The sequence below is a fragment of the Dermacentor silvarum genome, chromosome 4, assembly GCF_013339745.2.
Source record: "Dermacentor silvarum isolate Dsil-2018 chromosome 4, BIME_Dsil_1.4, whole genome shotgun sequence".
Lineage (NCBI taxonomy): Eukaryota > Metazoa > Arthropoda > Arachnida > Ixodida > Ixodidae > Dermacentor > Dermacentor silvarum.
In genome coordinates this window covers 33,644,727-33,663,754 of record NC_051157.2, presented here as the reverse complement: position 1 = coordinate 33,663,754, position 19,028 = coordinate 33,644,727, and the positions used below count along the sequence as shown (strand labels likewise).

The 19,028-nt window shown below is 52.6% G+C and overlaps 2 protein-coding genes across 3 annotated transcripts in view; one reads left to right on the top strand and one right to left on the bottom strand.

Moving 5' to 3' along the window:
• Window positions 1-19,028, top strand: part of LOC119449746 (peptidyl-prolyl cis-trans isomerase 7-like) — a 403,577-nt gene that overhangs the window by 122,556 nt on the left and 261,993 nt on the right. The gene's annotated exons all lie outside the window — the stretch shown is intronic.
• LOC119449747 (Krueppel-like factor 3) overlaps window positions 1-19,028 on the bottom strand; it is a 128,548-nt gene that overhangs the window by 47,352 nt on the left and 62,168 nt on the right. For both annotated transcript variants that reach the window (XM_037712996.2, XM_037712997.2), the window contains one exon: window positions 3,522-3,611. In XM_037712996.2, the coding sequence (XP_037568924.1) occupies window positions 3,522-3,611 (90 nt within the window). The remainder of the gene's footprint in view (window positions 1-3,521; window positions 3,612-19,028) is intronic.

Genomic DNA, 19,028 nt, shown 5'->3' with positions numbered 1-19,028 from the left:
AAACCGCAGACTCAGCCCGGGGATTGAGGGTGGTACACGACATAGCCTATAGTGGAACCAAACCGCGCCTCAGGCAGTTGGCTAGTCAGCAGCACGCCCTTCCACTTATCGTGATTCGGTGCAGGAAAAACTATGCCTCCCCTCGCCCTCATAGCGAATCAGCAATTTAGTGCCGCTTTGGTAATCTACTTTCAGCAGAAGAAGTCTTTCGGCAGACCAGCGCATATTCAAAAGGGATGATGGTACTCAAGAACGCACAGCAACGAACCGCTGAATCTTTCTCTATTTCTCGCCCTCTTTTCGCCGATGAAAGAATTGGGCTGCTAAGCACGACGGTCGCGGGATCAAATCCCGACCACGGCAGCCGCATTTCGATGAGGGCGAAATGCGAAAACACCAATGTACTTAGATTTAGGTGCCAGTTAGAGAACTCGAGGTGGTCCAAATTATTCCGGAGTCCCCCACTACGGCGTGCCTCATAATCAGACGGTGGTTCTAGCACATAACACCGCCCCCCCCCCCCCTTTTTTTTTTTTTTGATGGGAGAAAAGGTTACCGAGGGGAAAGGGGTGTCCCCGGGATGTACTTCTAGTACCTGCCCTCCTCCACCGCCACGCGCCTCCCTGAGCACAACGGCCAGGCTCCCGAAGCCGCTTATTCTCTTCCCATTCGGGAGAGGCTATAGAGGCCACGATGGACTGCCCTTCCGCAAGGCAGTGCATGCAAGGCCGGCCGGAGGCGAGCACGCAGCGCGCGGCGAACGTCGGCGGCCAAGGAGAGCGAGGCGCATCGCGGCACTGTCCGCTGGCATAACCGCGCTCCTTTTTCTCCGCGGAAGAAGGCGACAGCGGCCCGCCGTGCTCGTCCGTGTGTGCGCGCGCGCTCGCTCGCACTCGTTGGCCGACCCACTTCACAGCCTGCGCCGTCTCATTACGCGCCCCGACAATTCCGCGCGCGAGAGAGACCCAAACCGGCGGCGATCCGGCAGCGACGAGACGCCCGCACGCCGATTACGGCGCCCGGCACTTCGGCGGGAGAGACCACTTTAGTTTCGCTTGATGACCGCGCCGCCGTGTCGAAAACGCTGAGCAGTTAATATGAACGCGCTCTCATCGCTGAAAGCGGCGGAGCTAAACTGAGCCGCTCGTGCCGTGCACAAACGCGTCTGCGGGAATCAACGGCCGCTCGCAGATGGGTGGGCAGAGATACGCGCGAGATAACTGTTATACATTAGCAAGCGAAGAAGGCGGTACCCGAGTCTTAATCAAAATTTATAAGGTTCCGAGATGGTTCCAAAGCCGCACTTGGGCTATGAGTATGAGGGACGCCGTACAGCGTAAGGCTTTGGGTCAACGATATAATTCCCAATGACCATGAAAGTGTATTCATGTGGGTTTCACATATGAGCTCTAACGGAACATATGCGATCGTTTGACGTAGATGTTAGGATGTTAGGAGACGTAGATGTTAGGAGACATTTAATATAATTCTTTTTAATGGCAATGTGAGAATTCATTGCTTCGCCTATTTTCCCACAGAAAGTCAAGAAAGCGAGGAGTGCGGCGCACGGACGCCGCGATTATAGAAGCGATGCTACACGTTGGTAGGGAAAACGGAACTAAAACGTCAGTTAAAGAAAAGTTAAAATATCGTACGTCAACGGCTGTAGCTCGATAATATTTGGCTTAGGTTGGCTCCTAAGCCAAATATTATAGCTCCTACCAAAAAGTGATGAATTGGATGGCACTATTTGGGCACCGTATGGCTTACGTTATCCTATGAGAACAGCTACAAACTACCGATGTAGTCCATGGGAAACGCGGGTACATCCAAAGTAAGTTTCAGGACCGAAGGAAGGTGCAATACGAGTGAACTATTTTTTTTTCTTTTTATATGAGAATAAACAGAACAGTTGTGGTCGTTTCCTGACGAAGGCTACTTATTTTCACTTAGTTATTATACAAGATAAAAACAATGAACCGTATATACGCGTAGGTTCTTGCATTAGGTAAAACTTAAACGTAATAGAAGAAAATGCAATGTGAAGTCCTCTTCTAAAAGCTTCAGCTGAATCTAAGTCCATGGATGCGTGACACATATACAAGTATGCCTCTCGCCGACGCATGAATGAGACCCGTAACCCTCACTATTACAAACGGTAGTGTGGAGCCAATATTCATCACATATCACCAGCGCTTTCAAAGAAGCGTTGAAACGCTCTCATTGCTTTGTGATGCGCTGCTTTTGATGGACATGGGCCTAACGCTTCGGCACGTGAAAAAAGCCGACGCGGGTAAAGTATAAACGGAGTTCTTGTTCGAGGCGGTTGTCTACGTGTAACGCGCTTGGGGCAGTCGATGAGTAGGCGGCATACGCCACGTCGTCGCGGCCGCACGAACACGGAGATTACACACGCCCAAAACGAGTGACCCCACTTTGCATCGTGTCAGAGAAACTCGAAAGAGAGGAGGTGAAGGGAGAAGGACAGAGAGTCTAAATATTAAAATAATGGAGAGGTCCTGCCCCGCGAAAAGTGTGCCTCCGACTCGCCACTGGCTTTCCCAGAGAATTAAGTGTGGGAGCGACGAGGAGGAGAGGTGATGGATGCTGATGATGATGGAAGCGCTATGGTACAACCTGTTAGACACACAGCGTTCTATGCGTACACAGCGCACACAGATGTGAGTGTGCTCTCAGAGGGCGAGGTGGTCCACCACCGTATGATGCCGAGAACAATTGCCAACAGTGATCCAAGAGCTGCGGCAATCTGCGTGCTTGCTTATTTCCTCGCAAGCCGGTGCTTTTGTATACGGGCAAACAAGAGTCACAGAGGGTCGAACGTGCGCTACAAAACATCTTAATCCGGTACCGTCAACGACGGCGACCTGGCTTTTGTCACGTGAGTTGATGCCTTGAGAGAGCGGAACCAAGAGATCTCAACGCGGTCTTTCGAAGGCGTGTCAGCTAGCGACAACGACGTCTAGATTGAACTTGACGACAGCTGTGCGATAATGTCGTCGCGAATTCAAAGGGATCCTAAACGCGGGACACCAGGGCGCTTGAGAGACACGCGAATTCACACTTGAAGGTGTTAACATGAGTTCGGATGCTCAGAAAGCAGAAGCGAAAAAAAAAAAAAGAGAATAATTTCTCCAGGTCCGGGGGCGCACTATGAAATTTCGACGTATACACTGCGTATAGACCTGGCCGCACAAACAGCGCACTATTTTTTTTTTTTTTTAGGGGGGGGGGGGGGGGGAGGGGAGTCTGTTTGGTTAGGTTGGGAGGTAATTCATTATACCGGCTGTTTATAAAGACAAATATCATGGGGACGTACCGTCTCGCTCACAGCCATCCGTGAAAGCTCCACGCGCGTTATTGATATTCTGAGCGTAATATCTGAACTTCAACCGCACATAACATCATCCTATATATATGGTCGTGTGATGGTATCCTATAACGTCTATGCACCTGAGCGCGGTAGCTTGGAAACAGGCTCTGCGTATTCTACACATACTCACCGGCCAACGTAGGTGACGTCCGGGGCAGGTCGCTGGGGGCCTCCAACCGCCGCGCCGCCGCCGCCGAGGTGTACAGGGCCAGCGCTAGATCTGCGTGAACGGGATGTACAGGAGGATAGGAATCAGCGAGGAGACGGAAAGACGTTACTCCGCACGAGTGGGTCACACAGCGTCACGCCGCGCTCCGACTATGCAGAGGCCAGGCAGGCGCTTCCTCGGTATACAAACGATTAAACGTTGGAGCTGACTATACAGAGGAAGCGCTCGGAAACAAAAAGAGTGGCCACAGAGCTTAGGCTGCATGCATTGTAGCTGCTGCATTTTGCCTACAGGAAAGATTTACCGTGTGGCGAGGCGCTCTTCCGTGGAGGTAATATGCCGTGGCTATAAATCCACGAAAAGTAATACGTATACGGGCAGGCTGCTGCTGCTGCTCGGCGAGGATGCAGCGGGGACTGACTGGTTGAAGAGGAAGAGGTTGCTCGGTCCGCCTTCGGGTCTCACGAACGCTCAAATAAAGCCGCGCATTGTATAACTTTGTCTGGTAGCCCACAAGGACTCATCTGTGCTACAAGATATATGCTCTTTAATGAAAAGCGGAGGGGTTTGCCTGGCGGCACGTCTACCATGCGATATATCAACACCATCATCATCATCAGCCTATATTTACTGCAAGACGAAGGCCTCTCCCTGCGATCTCCAATTGTCCCTGTCTTGCGCTAGCTGATTCCTACTCGCGCCTGCAAATTTACTACCTTCATCACCCCACCTAGTTTTCTGCCGTCCTCGACTGCGCTTCCCTTTTCTTGGTATCCATTCTGTAACTCTAATGGTCCACCGGTTATCCATCCTACGCATTACATGGCCTGCCCAGCTCCATTTTCCCTCTTAATGCGACATATACTCCAGAGGAAACCGATGAGAAATGACATTATACATACAGGCCACACCACCGAGACACTACGTACACCACAACACACGACACGCACTACCAAGTATCCCGTTTAAACCAGTGTCTCACGGGCGGGTCAAAAGCCCCTTCGCAGCGCGGAATGCACAGGCGGCCCAAGTCCATGGTCCAAATACGTCTCGCCGCTCAAGGCACGACCCCTGAAGTTATTCAATGTGGACACCGTCACGGTACCTTAGAATGTGAAAAGACCGCAAGAGGCGATATGTTTCTCGTACATTGCACGTCAGGAAGAGTGGTATGCTATGCCTCTCTACTGATTGTGTACCCTTTGGCGCGCGGCTGCATATGCAAGGAGTCGAACTCGCAACCTCGAGAGACGAGAACAATGGTCCCTTCGCCTCGCCAGCCAGTCCGAAGGAGCTGCGCTTCGAGGAAGGAAGGGGGCTACGAGGAGCGCGCCTCTCTCGCGCGCCCATCGGAGCCGGCCGCGTTGCAAGCCAGCAGCGGGCGGGCGGGCGAGCGAGCGGCGGCGGCCCTAATCAAATCTCGCCCCCCGTGCCCTCCCCTCCCAGATCCTGTTCTAATCCTGGGGCTCCGAACAAAACGGGTCAGGGGTCAGCGCTGACCTCTGACGTGAGAGCCGCCGCGGCATGACCTCCTTTCCGCGCGCGCCCGACGCCAGCGCTGGAGGAAGAATGGCTCCCGCGTGAGCGGGGCATACACCGGCCGCCGCCGCCGGCCGTGCGTGCGTGCGTGCGTGTGCGCGAGCGCGCTGACTTCGCTGCATCGCACTTCGGAGAGGACGCGCCTCTTCCGATACGGAGCCCCGCGCGGCTCCGTGCGCTCCTCGCGTGGTTCGCACGCCTGCCCGCCCGGAGGAAAAGCCCTTCTCTTCACTGTTGCACGGTCCGGCCATCGCGCCGATTGTGCACGCTATGCCGCACTAAAAGCGTACAGCGTTGAAAGTTGACGCACTATATGCGCCGCGGTGTATCGGGCCTCGCTTATCGGGCTGTTCTGCAAGCAATAAGCTATATAATGACACTGCGTGGCGGAGGAGCCTCGTGACAAACACTCAGTGATGTGACCCGGCACGCGAATTATATGGGTGACATGCTGACGTAATCGATCACTACTTGTAATTATGTGCCCCGCGTATGGTTTCCTCCTGCTACCCATACCCTATAAATGCTATTCTCTCTCCCTCTCTTTTACTACCATCCCCATCCACTGGTCGCCGTTCCCGAGTCAGCTGCCTAAGCAAGATAGCTACAGCGCGGTCAGCAGCAACTTTTTTCTCCCTCTCTCACTTTCGACGATTGTTATTAAACAATCGATTACTCCGCCGCGGTGGCTCCACGTAAGGCACTTCGCTTCACTAAGAACGAATACGCCGGTTTGCCTTCCTGACGCAGTATGGGGGGCATTCCTATGTAGGCTCAACAGGACGTTAAAGATAAGATTAATCAATCTATCAGCCAATCAAGGCCAATCATGCTAGAGTAGGCATCCGTTGGTAAGGGGCCGAATTCGTGCAAGGGTTAGACTGGAATGACAAAGCGTTTAGTTTGTGACAACCGTGTTAGGCAATGGCCAGAGCCTTCAGTAAACATGCCCCCAACGAGAGGCCGGCGCGACCGTTACTACGAAGTTCGAACCGTTATTGCGTATCGAATGGATTTGTGAATCTGGAGCGTTGTCACGCAGAATTGTGGTCCCCTTGTCAAAATAGCTTGAAGTTTGAGAAAGTATCTAGACATGTACGTCTTTAGGCATCCCTGCAACCACTTCGTCTATGGATTTCTTTTTTTTTTTCGCCTATACAGTATAGCATACAGAGATTCTATATACAACAGAGTTAGTTGAACCTCGCTATAACGAACAGTGACATATACAGAGTTACAAGACGCAACGAATCGCATCTAAAATTTGATTGACCATGCTTTATTTCACTGAGTGCACTGATATAACGCAACTCAAGGCGCAAGGCCGGAGAGCCGTCATCGATTATGGCAAAGTAAATTATGGTTTGAACACTGCTCAATATGTGCAAACTAGCAGGCAAAAATGGAAACAATTGCAAGTCGCAAATGAATCCCTGCGTATACATGTTTCAGTCATTCAATTCAACGAAGAGAAGAAGAAACATGCCTAAGGTGCTTGCCTTTATTTACATATGAGCACCAAACCGCTCACCGCGACCTCGCTGATGGCGACATCGATGATGACATCGACTGACATTGTTTTCCAGACCAACGTTGTGTTCTATTTTTCTTTCCCTATCTTTCTTTAATGTCAAAATCTACAGGAAATTAAGGATATCAGGTACAAGCTTTGCATGTGCGCACTTTAGTACCTTCGTGTTCACCCTTTTTTCGCATGGGCCTATATGGAGATTTCGTCGTGTCACTTTTTCGTGAATGCTCTTATAACAGATCCCGGGCGTACGAATAAAATTTGTCCTTGCGCGACTTCGTTATAGGGAAATGTGACTGTAGCTTACGAAAAAGTTGTACCGTAAGTGCATAAGCTATTCGTGTGCAATGTACGAACCCCAGGCAGTCAGAGAGGTCTTGAATAAATGCTCAGTTTCCATACAGAATGGACAAACATGTGTCAAGGACGAGTCCATGACTTGTAGGTGCCCGTTAGTGTGCATTCCATTTCCTCAATGCGATGATATTCCGTCTTGCTCGACGTGAGTAAACATTACTGTGTCACCTGCGAGTAGGCGTTTCCCCTTACAAAAGCCTATTCATTACTGGTATGGCGGGCAGTGCCGAGAGTAATAGGTGTGTCACAGAACAAGCTTTAAAGCCCCGGTTGTGCGACTGCCTATCATATGAATACCAAAGGCTTGCCCATCGGAACGCTCCGCTTTAGGGAACTCAGGTGACAGGCCTACTACAGAAGATCCCGAGGCCATGGGCTTGTGCGTCTTCGATGCACAAAACCATAAAAGCGCTGCCGTGTTCTTAAGATCCACCAACTAATGTGAACGCTCGTAACTGACTGAACGACGAACGCTTCAGTGTGCCTGTTTGCGTGCTGTGAACTTTCCTTCTCTCCTTGTACTCATTATTTAAGTCCCCATCCTCAACAGTGCAGTGTAGCCAACCGGGCCAGCCTGGTTAACTTTCCTGACTTTCCCCTGACCCTCATCTCTCTCTATGTCTCAATAATGGATGGCGGCCGATCAAGAGCCGAAAAAGGGCCGTATTTACACCCCCACAGCTTAGCGAACTCGGCCTCTACGCAGCCCTACATCAGGTCAGTAAAACGTTTTACCCGGGATAGTTGGTTGCGATCCATATTCTATAACAATCTCGCTACGTATGCTCCAAAAACAAACCAGACGACAATGTCACAGTACGATGGAAGCGTGTCTTCGTCATGGCGTTGGGCTCCATCCATTCACCCTGACAAAGACAAGCCTCCTTGTCGAAACACTGGGCCCTCACTGAGGCTTCCCTTGTTCGCAAACCACTTATCTATACAGTACTGCTAGCAGTACTTCGAGCACAAGGATCGTGAACGGCGTTGTTTCACAGCGACGTCATCTCCCGACCTGTATTCCCAAAGCAGTTTTTAATTAAGAACGGCTCCTACGAACTAGCAACGGCCAATTAAAGACAGCTTCTCACGAACAACACAAATCGGGTCCCATGGCGTCCGCAGCGGTGCACAGTACTGAACTCGGCGCAGACACACGTCTCGCTGCGTTCTCTGCCGCAGAGCGAGCAGCACCCATCCCGGCCTTGCTCCAGAACCCGCCGCGATTAGTCCCCTCCAAAGTGGCACCCCCCCCCGCTCTTTCGGCCTCTTTGTGTCGTGTGTGCGCGAGCGCGCGCCCTTTCGCACAGCAGTTCTTCACCCCGTGACGTCCAGCAACGCTGTCGTCTCGGCGATCACGACAGGGTAAAGTGGCGCGCGCTGCGTTTAAAAGCTCGCCGGGCCCAGCAGCCGGCCGTCCTCGCGGCAGCCTGAATCAACGGGACGATTACGTAGCAGCCCGTATCGTTTGGACTGGCGAGCCTTGCTGCCACTGGGCGCTTCGGAGTGCCACTGCGCTGGTTCAAGAATCTGCGCTTGCCAGCGCAATTGTTCCCCTGATACGCCTTGTACGCTGCATAAAATAGTCCACGCCGTATTGTACTTAATATATTGCTGAAAAAAAAATTATGGGGTTTTACGAGCCAAAACCACGATCTGATTATGAGGCACGCCGTATAGTGGAGGACTTCGGAATAATTTGGACCACCTGGGGTTCTTTAACGTGCACCTAAATCTAAGTAGAATCTAAACAAGCGTGTACGTGTGCTCTTGTTTCTTAAAGGGATTAGTTTGTTTCGCGATACCATATATACAGGTGTTTCACTTAACTAGGACCAAACGAATTAAAAATATGCAAATGCTACGTAGCTGGACAGAACCAAGATAATGTTGTTTGCCGTCGATTATTTTTTGCATGCCGCCTAATTCCGCCTAAAAAACTCCCGATACAGCTTTCGGTTGCTCAACACGTGCTACATAACAATAAGTAAACTCATTGTAATAAGTAAACCACCCTTACTCAATGCCCTTTGGTCCTGTAAGGTATTTTTAAATAAATAAAAAAAATAAAAGTGTTTTTCCGAGTGTGAAAGAAGCCGCGAATACAGGCAAAATTGCCGCGATACTGGCCGCTCGAGGTACTTTGCGTGTACTCGCGGGCATCTTTCACGCTCGGAAAAACACTTTTATGTAGCCCATATTGAGCAACTGAAAGCTGTATCGGAAGTTTCTCCATGTTGCTATACAATTTTCTCATTGACACTTTTCATCTAGTTATAACATTTGAGAGGTTGATTAATTAATTAACACTAATAATCTTATTAGGCGGAATGGAAGAAATAATCTTAGTATCTCCAAGCGACGGCAAACAACATTACCTTGGTTCTGTCCAGCTAGGTAGCATTCGCATGTTTTTAATGTTTCGCCCGAGTTAAGTGAAACACATTGTGTACCTGCAAGAAAGGGACTGCACAGAGAGGCAGAAAGATGTCTTCAGATGAATACATCTTCAGGTGATAATCATCCCCTTCGAAACGGGGCGCAGCTTGGTGCCGGCCAAGTCTTGCGGGCCTTTCGGTGGCGACCGCATGAACAAGCGATGGACGAGGCGAGATGAGATGGGCGTCGATCGATCGGTAGAAGGTGGCTTCACCGGGAGAAGTATTAAGCCTCGGTTATTAAGTTTGATGTCGGTGCCGTCTTTGAGGCCCGCGGGCTCAATCAAGGAACCCGCGCCCCAACACGGGCGTCCAAAGTTGGTAGGGTGGACGCCATTTACAGTCGCTCTCGTAAAGTACATCTAGTATAGGAGTTGTAAATAGTTCACTTGTTTGTCAGCGTTTGCCCTGTATACTTCAATCTCGCGCGCTTTCACCTATCTTGCCATACAAGCCACCTTACAAAGTGTCTATAGGAGGTATACGTTACAAATACCTCGCACAAATTGAATAGCGGTAGAAGGTCGCCTTCTTATAGGCAGGAGCTAAAGAGGACTGGGTAATCCGCTAAGCATTCGCACGGGATCGAGTCGATTATCGCGCGGTACTCCACGGCGAGCCGCAGCAACCTCTCTTTGTTCGTGGTTTCCCTATTATCGTAAAACGGCTGATCGCCCATCCTGCGCGCCCTATCAGTTGCGCAACGGCATAGCGTTGAATACGTTCCTTCGGTAACGCGGTGTCCGGCTGAGCACGGTGTAGCCGTGGCGCGAGTCCCCTCCATTGTGCATGCGTCCGCGGATATCAGTGCCGGAAGCTGGCGATAGCGGCCGTTCCCGCCCAAGGCCGCAGACCTATCGTCACTTTCTCTTTCTTTGCTGCACGAGCATGTGATCACACACCTCCGCACACCGTGTACTACTGTGCACTCCGACGCCTCTTTATTTATCTGGGTAAGCAATAATTGATAGCGCTTTACGCAATAAAGATACACGTGGACAATGAGAGACGCAGTATAGAGGAGGAGTTCAAACTCGCTTCGCCTACCTGGGAACATTGAAGTGCATGCACTTATACCTAAGCAAAAGGCTCCTTTTAGCACTGCGGATTAGGAATGCGGTGGCATTCTCGCTATACGATTCTGTTCCAATTTCATTACTTCTGGGGCTTCGTCATACAGTGGCGCCCCACCTGCATTACAGCCGGTCGGCAGGTCGGAATCGGCGCAGCGACAAGGTTGTAATAGCATCGAACGAATAAATCGTTCCACTGCATCAGCCGTGCCTGGTACTGATCGAGTATGTGGTTATAGGGTATATATCGAAACCGCCACAGCTAAGTGTGTGATATAAGACAAGGCTACTTCTTCAACTTGTTTTCGCTGTTCGCCAGGAACTCGAGCGGTGCCTCGTGCATACGTTATAATTACGGTTATGGCAGGGTTATAGAAAGAGGCGTCAAAGGCTAGACCAACAATGGGCGCATACACAGGGTTATTACGCGGCCCGCTACCGTGATCCTCTGAAGTTCCGGATGTGCACCCTCTGTCAGATAAAAACGAAGCCACCAGGAATCTTAATTCTCGTGTCGTCCGGGGATCAAGGCGCGAGTTCGCCTCCTGCACCAGCGAATACGAGCAGTGCAGAGGCAACAGGTTTGCAGAGTAGACGTCCCGGAGTCAGATGCGGTCATGCGCGCAGTGTATTATAGTTTCTATTAAGAAAGGCTATCGGGGTGGGCGAGTTGGTTAGTCACGTTTGTCACGTTGGAGCGGGCTTTTGCCTAACAGACGTGTAAAGCAGAAAAGAGGCACGAAGCATGACGCGCTTCATGTATATCGCGTCTTTATTCTCCTGGGCCTTGTATGTTAACGCCGAGAGTCATTCCAACATGACAAATGTTATCCGCGTGCAGCTGCCCGTCAAATAAGATCGGTCACATTTGTGCAACGCGGATAATCAGAGCCACATGGATCCCAACATGCATGAAGTCAGCCGATATGTAAGGCAAAGACATGTCCCTCAGCGCTATGTCTTTGCCTTACATATCGGCTTACTTCATGCATCTTGGGCTCCATGTGGCGAAAGCTTTGTCGAAGCTGAACGGGGCACGTCGCTGTAGCTGCTTCTATAATGAATGCTGACGCAGGCGCAGCGCTGCATGCACTTCAGCAAATTATCAATTAGACGCAACACTGACGCAACAACAAATACTCGGTATATTATGATTGTGCGTATAGTGGCAGCATACGAGCACGTTTTACCGCTAAAGCCTCTGCTATAGGTGCAACTGTTGTAGGTGTTAGGGCATCTTGGTATATTCAGCGCGCGCGCGGCCATATCCCATCGCTAAGGTGGTGGTCTTTGTTGGAACAGACAGTACACAACTTTCTTTATTCTATAGTACGGCTACAGGGCCTGCCCAATGACGACCAAAAAATTTCTTAGACATCTTTACCGGAAACATCCGATGCTAAAAATAAATAAATAAAAAAAAAGAAACGAAGACGAATAAAAAAGGGGGCGGAGTTTGAACGTCCAGGCTGGCAATCGTTGGTCAGTCTGGACGTTCGAACTCCGCCGCGAATAAACTGGATGGCCACCGTCCATGCAGTTTATTCGTCTATCTACTGAGAGGACTGCGAAATCATTCAAAAAGAGATGCGCAGTGGGGCACTAAACGGAGCCGGATCGTTGGCTGGGCTCGCCGGATTCACCACTCGCTTTTGGATGAAGCAAGGAGATAGTAGCCCCGAGCACGTGCGTTACGATAAAGAAAGAAAGAAAGAAGCCCAAGGTACGCTGCTTTTTCTAGCATCGGTGGTGCTCCACCTGTATCTTGCACAAGAGAAACACTCAGTGCGTGCCAGCAGCAGTAAAGATCCGCCCAACCGCACCACACCTATCCGCCGCGACCGCCATCTACTACTCGATCCAAGAGGACAGGGAGGGTGGCGTCCTCCGAACGGGTGCAGGCAGAGGCAACTCTTATCGCGCACAGATCGCGGCGAAGAGCAGCGCTGCTGCCGCCGTCGCGCATCCCGTCGTCGTCGACTGGTCGCGCGCCGAGGAGCAGCATTCCCGATGCCGAGCAGGAGTCGACCCGCGCGCGTCCTTCAAGCCCGGGCCAGCGGGAAACGCCTCGGCTTGTGGAAAGCGGTGTGCGTGCGTGCGTGCGCAAGTGGAGCGCGCGCGTCTTCCTGCTTCGCACCTTTTCTCGGAGCCTTGGAAACGGATGATGCCGCAGCGGCCACTCGTGGCCCTCGGGGGCAAGGGAAGCGGCGGCGGCGGCGGCTCTCGCCTACAACCCCCCTTGCGCGCGCGATAACCCCGGCGGCCGGATTAAGCGCCGCCGGCGGCAGCGGCGGCTAATCCGGAAGCGCTTTCTCGGCCGCACACCACTGATCGAGGCCGGCCGCGCACGCTTCGGCGCAACCCGTGCAGCACCAAAGGGGGAGGGGGTGATCTGCAGGAACGACCGATGGTGTCGTTCGGCTCTTCCCTCCAGCTGGCCAGAGGCCAGAGATGCTTAGGCCCGCCCGCAGAAGGCTGCAATGCTTCGCAGTTAACCTGAGATGCCTTTTAATGTTCTTTCACCGGTGCAGATCGCGCAGGCTTTCGTGCGGGTGCTCTGCTCTGACGGTGCACTGCCATTAAATGAGAATGGGGCTACGGTATTGAGACTGCGTTCAAGAGGTTGCGGTCACTGAACAAGTAGAGAGGTGGAACGAAGAGAGCGTTTCGGAAAATATATAGCGGTTTTTCCGGCCACACTCAGGCTGACAAGAGCATCGCTCCGCTAGGTTCTTGTTTGCTTCTGTGTGAACATGGCTGTGCTTCGATTTGGTGCACGTGTGATCAGGGAAGCTGCGTTTACTCCGAAACGCATCTTCTTTCTCGACCGTTTGAACTGATCAGTGACCGCGTCGCTTCTTCAGCGGGTCACCCAAGAAGAGAAACTTCGGCCGAATTGTGTGTTTGCGCCTACATCTCGAAGGCTTAATTAAACGCCGCACCAAATCGCGGTACCCGACGTCACGATGACTCGGTGGTAGCGTCCGAGCTCCCGTCTTTCGACGCATCCTGCGGACGGCGCAGTACCCCCGCCGTCGTCTCCTATCCAGGAAGTTGTCCGTCCTCGAGCGAGCGGGGCCCAGGTGTCCGGCCGGCGACTCGGAAGCCATCGGCGCGGGAGGGAGCGACGGCCGAGGCGGCGGCGGCGACAATCAGGGACCGCCCCCGCGGTGCTGCCCCATTAACGAGGCGTGACGACGTCCTTACGGCGTCCATTAGCGCAATCCACGCCGCCTCGAATGAAACGAGCGACCCCCATCTCCTCGCAGGGGTCACGCCGTGGCCCCAGCGCCGCTCTTCTTTTTTTTCCTCCGTCGCCATTGTGCGCGAGCAGGCGGACGCGGGAGTCGAACTTGCGAACCTCTCTAGTGGAAGCCGGGTACCGTGATGGAAGGCCGCCGTAATGACGGTCGCTGCCCGAACTTGCGCCGCTCATCGTGAAGCACGCGGCGAAAGAGCAGCGAGCTGCAGCCCCCCCCCCCCCCCCCCCCCCCCCCCCCGGTACGCGCCACAACGGAAACGCGCCCGGAATGCCAGCGCCTGCTTTCTGCGTGCCGCCGACAGGACGACACGCCGCCGAGGCCGTCGTCTTCTCGCTGCAGCGCGCTGCGGCATTCATTAAGCGGCCACGCGAGGTGACGCCGCGGTGACGCCTTTTGAGGTGACCGCAGAACCTCCCCGTCTGGCTGGAGGCATCCGATCATCCACGTGCAAGCTGCTCTTCGTCGTACCCACATCAGTCGGACACCGCTATAACGTCTATAAGGACCGCAGCTCCACTGAGAAGCGGGGATGGTGACAATGGTCGAGAGGAGGGAAAGGGGGGAGGGGAAGGGCTTAAAGTGTCTTGAAAGCCGCCGATATTTATGAGACACTCTTCTTATTTACGGAGGAGAGATAGGCCGGCGTTTGGTAGCCCGCCACTTGTAACAGAGATGGACATGAGGCATAGATGACCCGCGTCGCGATGGGAAATCGTGGGCGACATTTACCAATGAAAGGGTTTGTGGCTGAAAAAAAACCCAAGAAAATAATAAAGTTCTGGCTGCGTTACCACGTGATGTCTGCCAATTCCGGCCGCCAAAGGGTGTCGAGCGCCACTTCACGGAACGGGTTCTCTGTATCGGCTGTATAGTCATTCTGCAGAGAGTCTTTCATCATGGTCAATGCGCAGCGTGATAATTCGTTTCATAAATAATGATTACTGTGACCGCAAACAATGGCGCGTGACACGCGAAGTGTCGCCTAGACGTTCCCGAATAGAAAAGGTACAAGGTTTCCATTCATCGCATGCAGGCAACCAAGGCCACGGGCAAGGCGGTTTTGTATGGACGAACTCGGTGACAAACAGTTCTTTGAAATGACATTTGTAAACAAGAGAGTTGGCCTTTTTTTTTTCTTTTTTTACTTCCTCAGCATTTATAAGCCGTGCGGGCCAATCTGAGAACTGTGTATCATTATCGACACCGATAGCGCAACAAAGAAACAGCGGGCGAGGTACGATCACCTGCGGCTGATCGATTGACTGACCCTTTTTTTATGCCCCAAACCTGTATACATCTCGGCCGTGAGGAACGCAGTAGTGGAAGGAATCAAATTAATTGGCCGCCTGCGGTTACTTAACATGCGCCGTAACCCAGGCATTTGAACAGGAATGCGTGCGCCGCGGCCGGGTATCGAACGGGCGACCACGAGCAAGGAGAGCCTCGTAATACGTGTTACCAGCGCAAAATCAAACGGGAACCAAAGGGAAAACACAGACACCACAAACGCCGGACTACAACCGAAATTCGCTTTTACGCAGGGCTCGCACTATAGGGAGAGGAACAATAACAGCATCAGTTACGAGGATAGCGTCACAACTACAGTCTGAAAGCGCAACAGCCGCCGGCCGAGTCTCGTCACGTTCGCGCGGCGTGCGCGTCGTCGTCCGTTGGCGTCCGCGACGCCGCGGGCCGCGCTGCACGGAAGCGCGGCGTCCGAAGCGCGCGGGATGAGCGCGCGCGGGCACGCCAGGGTCAGGCGGCCGCTCGCCTTGGACGACGCTCCTCGGCATCCCGATAAGAGGGCGGCAGATTTATGGCCGCGCACCGTCGCCCACCCCCCTCCTCTCCGAGGTGGCCCCCTTTTATTGGCCCATAGCGCCCCGTTCGTCCTTGCGCTTCCGCTTGGCAGTCCAGCGCCGACGCCGCCGTCATTAATTGCGCTCCAAATCCCCGACCGGCCCGAGGTGAGCGCGTCGTCCCCCCCGTCGGCCGGGGAGGGGGGGTCAGAAAAAACGTCGAAACGCCACCAAACGCTCGAAGGCGAAGCAGCGGCGCTTTAAATAAGGCAGAAGGATCGGGGCTCGGACGCAGCGTAGCCTCGCCGAGCTTGCCGCAGCGACCCTGCCGCCTTGCGGGTCCGCCGCCGCCGTCGCCCGCTGTGCGCCCGAGCCAACGCCAGGCAGCGCGGTAGCGGCGGCGGCCGCCCTCCCTTATCGGCCCGCGTCATCGACACAGATGCTCGTTCGTGTCAAATGGCTCGGTCGGGAGCCGCGCGCTCGGCGTGCGTGCTCCGACCTGGACGTCGGGCCGCCCGCCGCGGGAGCGCGCGGCACCCGTTATACTACCCCCGTTCTCTTCGAATTCCGTGCAGCGCGGTCGAAGCTACACAGATCGCGTCAACGGATCAGCAACGATTAACGGGGAGAACGACTACACCGTGCAATGTCCGCCGCTCATCCTTCCGTTCGAGACACCTGTTGATCAGGGATCGGGGATTGTCGGTATACACAACCAGGATAGACCTTAGTGGAGAGCTACGATAACAAAGCGAACCGCTTATAGACTACTGTCTGCCGTTAATCCTTCCGTTTGCGACAACGGTTGAACACGGACGGATTAGTAGAGGTCCACTACGAGCACAGTGATATAGTGGAAGAACGGCCTTTTTCCCATAGCTATCGCTCCTCATCAACGCGATGCGTGGCTTTTGACTGCACTGCACGGATTTGGTGAGGCGGAGCGCAGAGCGTGCACACCCGCTGCGAGGGACTCTACCGAGCCAATCGGTTACTTTCCTTTGAACCTGTCAAAGAGCTTATAGCGCAAAGCTCGCCGCTTGGAACTGGACGTTGGCAAGGCGCGTGTTCTCGCGTTCGGCTACACTTTACGCGCGGCCGTCTTCTGCTCTGGTGCTGAGCCCGAGGTCGCGGGCCCGATTCCCGACAGCGGCGGCCGCATTAAGATTGGGGCGCGGGATAAATTCTCGCTCGGTGCTTTAGTGCACGTAAAGCATTCTGCCGTAGATTGCTTTAATATAGGTACCATATATTTCTAGGCATTGTTAGTGCAAGCAAGGCACCAGAAACACATTACAAGAAAAAAAAAAAAAAAACGAGAGAAAAGTTTTGACAATATGTTTAGCAGATATTCCGAATATCGGATCACATGATGTCATCGGATGCTTCACGGTTGTGAACGGACACATAACTCGTTACTGAAAACAACGGTGTCTCCTACGCTCAACGCTAAAGCTACTCAAGCGGACTTTCAGCGTATTTTTCATCAGACAAGTGGGTTGTGCTCACAAGCTACGTTACGTTAGGTTATCCACGTTCTATTTTTTATGCTATCCAAGAGGAATCTTTGCAAATGGATGTCCAATGTAGAACTTCGCAAATTATAGAGAATGACATAGTCGTGAACACAGTATAGTTCGGCTATGTGGAACTTTAAGCCACTTAAAAGAATGCAATGCTTTCAAAACGCCCTTTAGGAAAAAAGAACACGAAGCGACTCTGTGTGCGCGTGTGCGTGCGTGTGTGCGTGCGTGCGTGTGTGCGTGCGTGCGCTTCTTTACCTTCAAATACCGTCGCACTTTTATCCCCTCAATTCGTTTTCTCGGGTATTTATGGAACTGCGTTTGCAGCGTATACCATTTGAGTGTTATAAAAAAGACACCTATATATGGCTCGATCAGCTCGCTACAGTAGAAGCCGGCTGTTGGGGCAGAGGCGAGGAGTAGTGGTTTCGCAGAACGTCAACTAAAGCTTCGGACGAACCAGGCAATGAGGTCGGGTGTTCTAATGATCGGTGCGGACCGAAAAAATCATTAACTTTTCGCTAAATCTGAGCGAGAAAAAGGCAACGCTAGGCGCTTAATTCTCTTTTAAAGTTATTAGAATATTAACATGGGTGGCCGCGCATTGTGGTCCAGCGATTAACTCACTTATATATTTATTTATCTCAACATACTGCAGCCCCGAAGGGCTATCGCAGGATTGAGAAGTAGAAAATACTGAGATGGCCAAGAAGGAAAGAAAGAAAAAAGAAAATAAATCAGAAAACAAAACAAGATGAAATAAAAATCTGTCGTTAATAAGGCGGCGTTCAATAGCCGCAAGAGCCGGCTGAAGCCACGTCAATGCACTGGACAGAGGTGGCAGCGCCGGGCGATTGCAAAGCCGGGCGATTGCGCACTTGCCAGAGGGCAAAATCTGCACGTTCTGCACACTCGTGCGTTCCCTTTAACAGTGGACCACCCCGTACACGTGCGCCACATGTTATAGAGCGGCCACGAAGTAATCGCGAAAGTCGCGTCGGCTCACCTGTGCATGCATGGAGGGACGGCAACTGCGACCGGCCCGGAAATCACTCGGTCTTTCTTTTTTTCGCATTCATTTCCATTTCTACTCATGCTACGTATACGCCAAACTGATCAAAATCGCAAAAAGTTGGCCATAAAGATATCTTCCGCGCGCGTACGCTTCTCGTTTCCAGCACGCTTCGGATGCCATCCGCCCCAAAGTTTTGCGAACACCGCGCATATAGGCGATCAGCAACGACGCTTCGCGGCACTTTAAGCAGGAAGACGGGTATATACGAAGACACGACCGCTGCGCGCACCGATATTCAGGCCGAATACACGAGGAACTGCGCGGCCTCACTGGGCGGAAAACGAGCGGTCAGCATAGACCACCGCCAGCAGGGCCCCGGACTCGAAGAAATTAATTCGAGCTCGCCGACACAGCGACGACGACCCGAACTGGTTCCCGGCCTAACAACCGGGTGCAGTATAGACGCCGCGGGTACGGAAGCACGCGAGTGTTTATCCTTCATGACATGTTCTATACGGCGCGGTCGGTAGCGGGGTTGTAAATTTTGCGTAGGAAAAGTACGCTTAAATAAAAAGAGAGATATGCGGCCCGACCGATTGCAAGATGAAGAAAAACTGCGTTCCGTAAGGCCCGTACTCGGTTTCGCGAGAATAATAGTAAAAATGTACGTGGGACTGGAACAAAGAGTCACGGTGTGCCCACGGGCACTCGAGACGGTACTCGAGACTTAACTGAAAAGAGGTGCGTCGCTATGGCCAAAAACAACCAGGCGGAGTGGAAGCACGTGATCCATTCACTGGCTGGTTTATGAGAACAAGAAAGCAATGTGCTCTTCGCATAAAAGTGCGAATCAAAAGGAAGCTGTGTCCATAGAGGGTTCAGGTTCTCGCTTGCACACGGTGGTCTCGTAGTACCTGTCCTTACTAATAA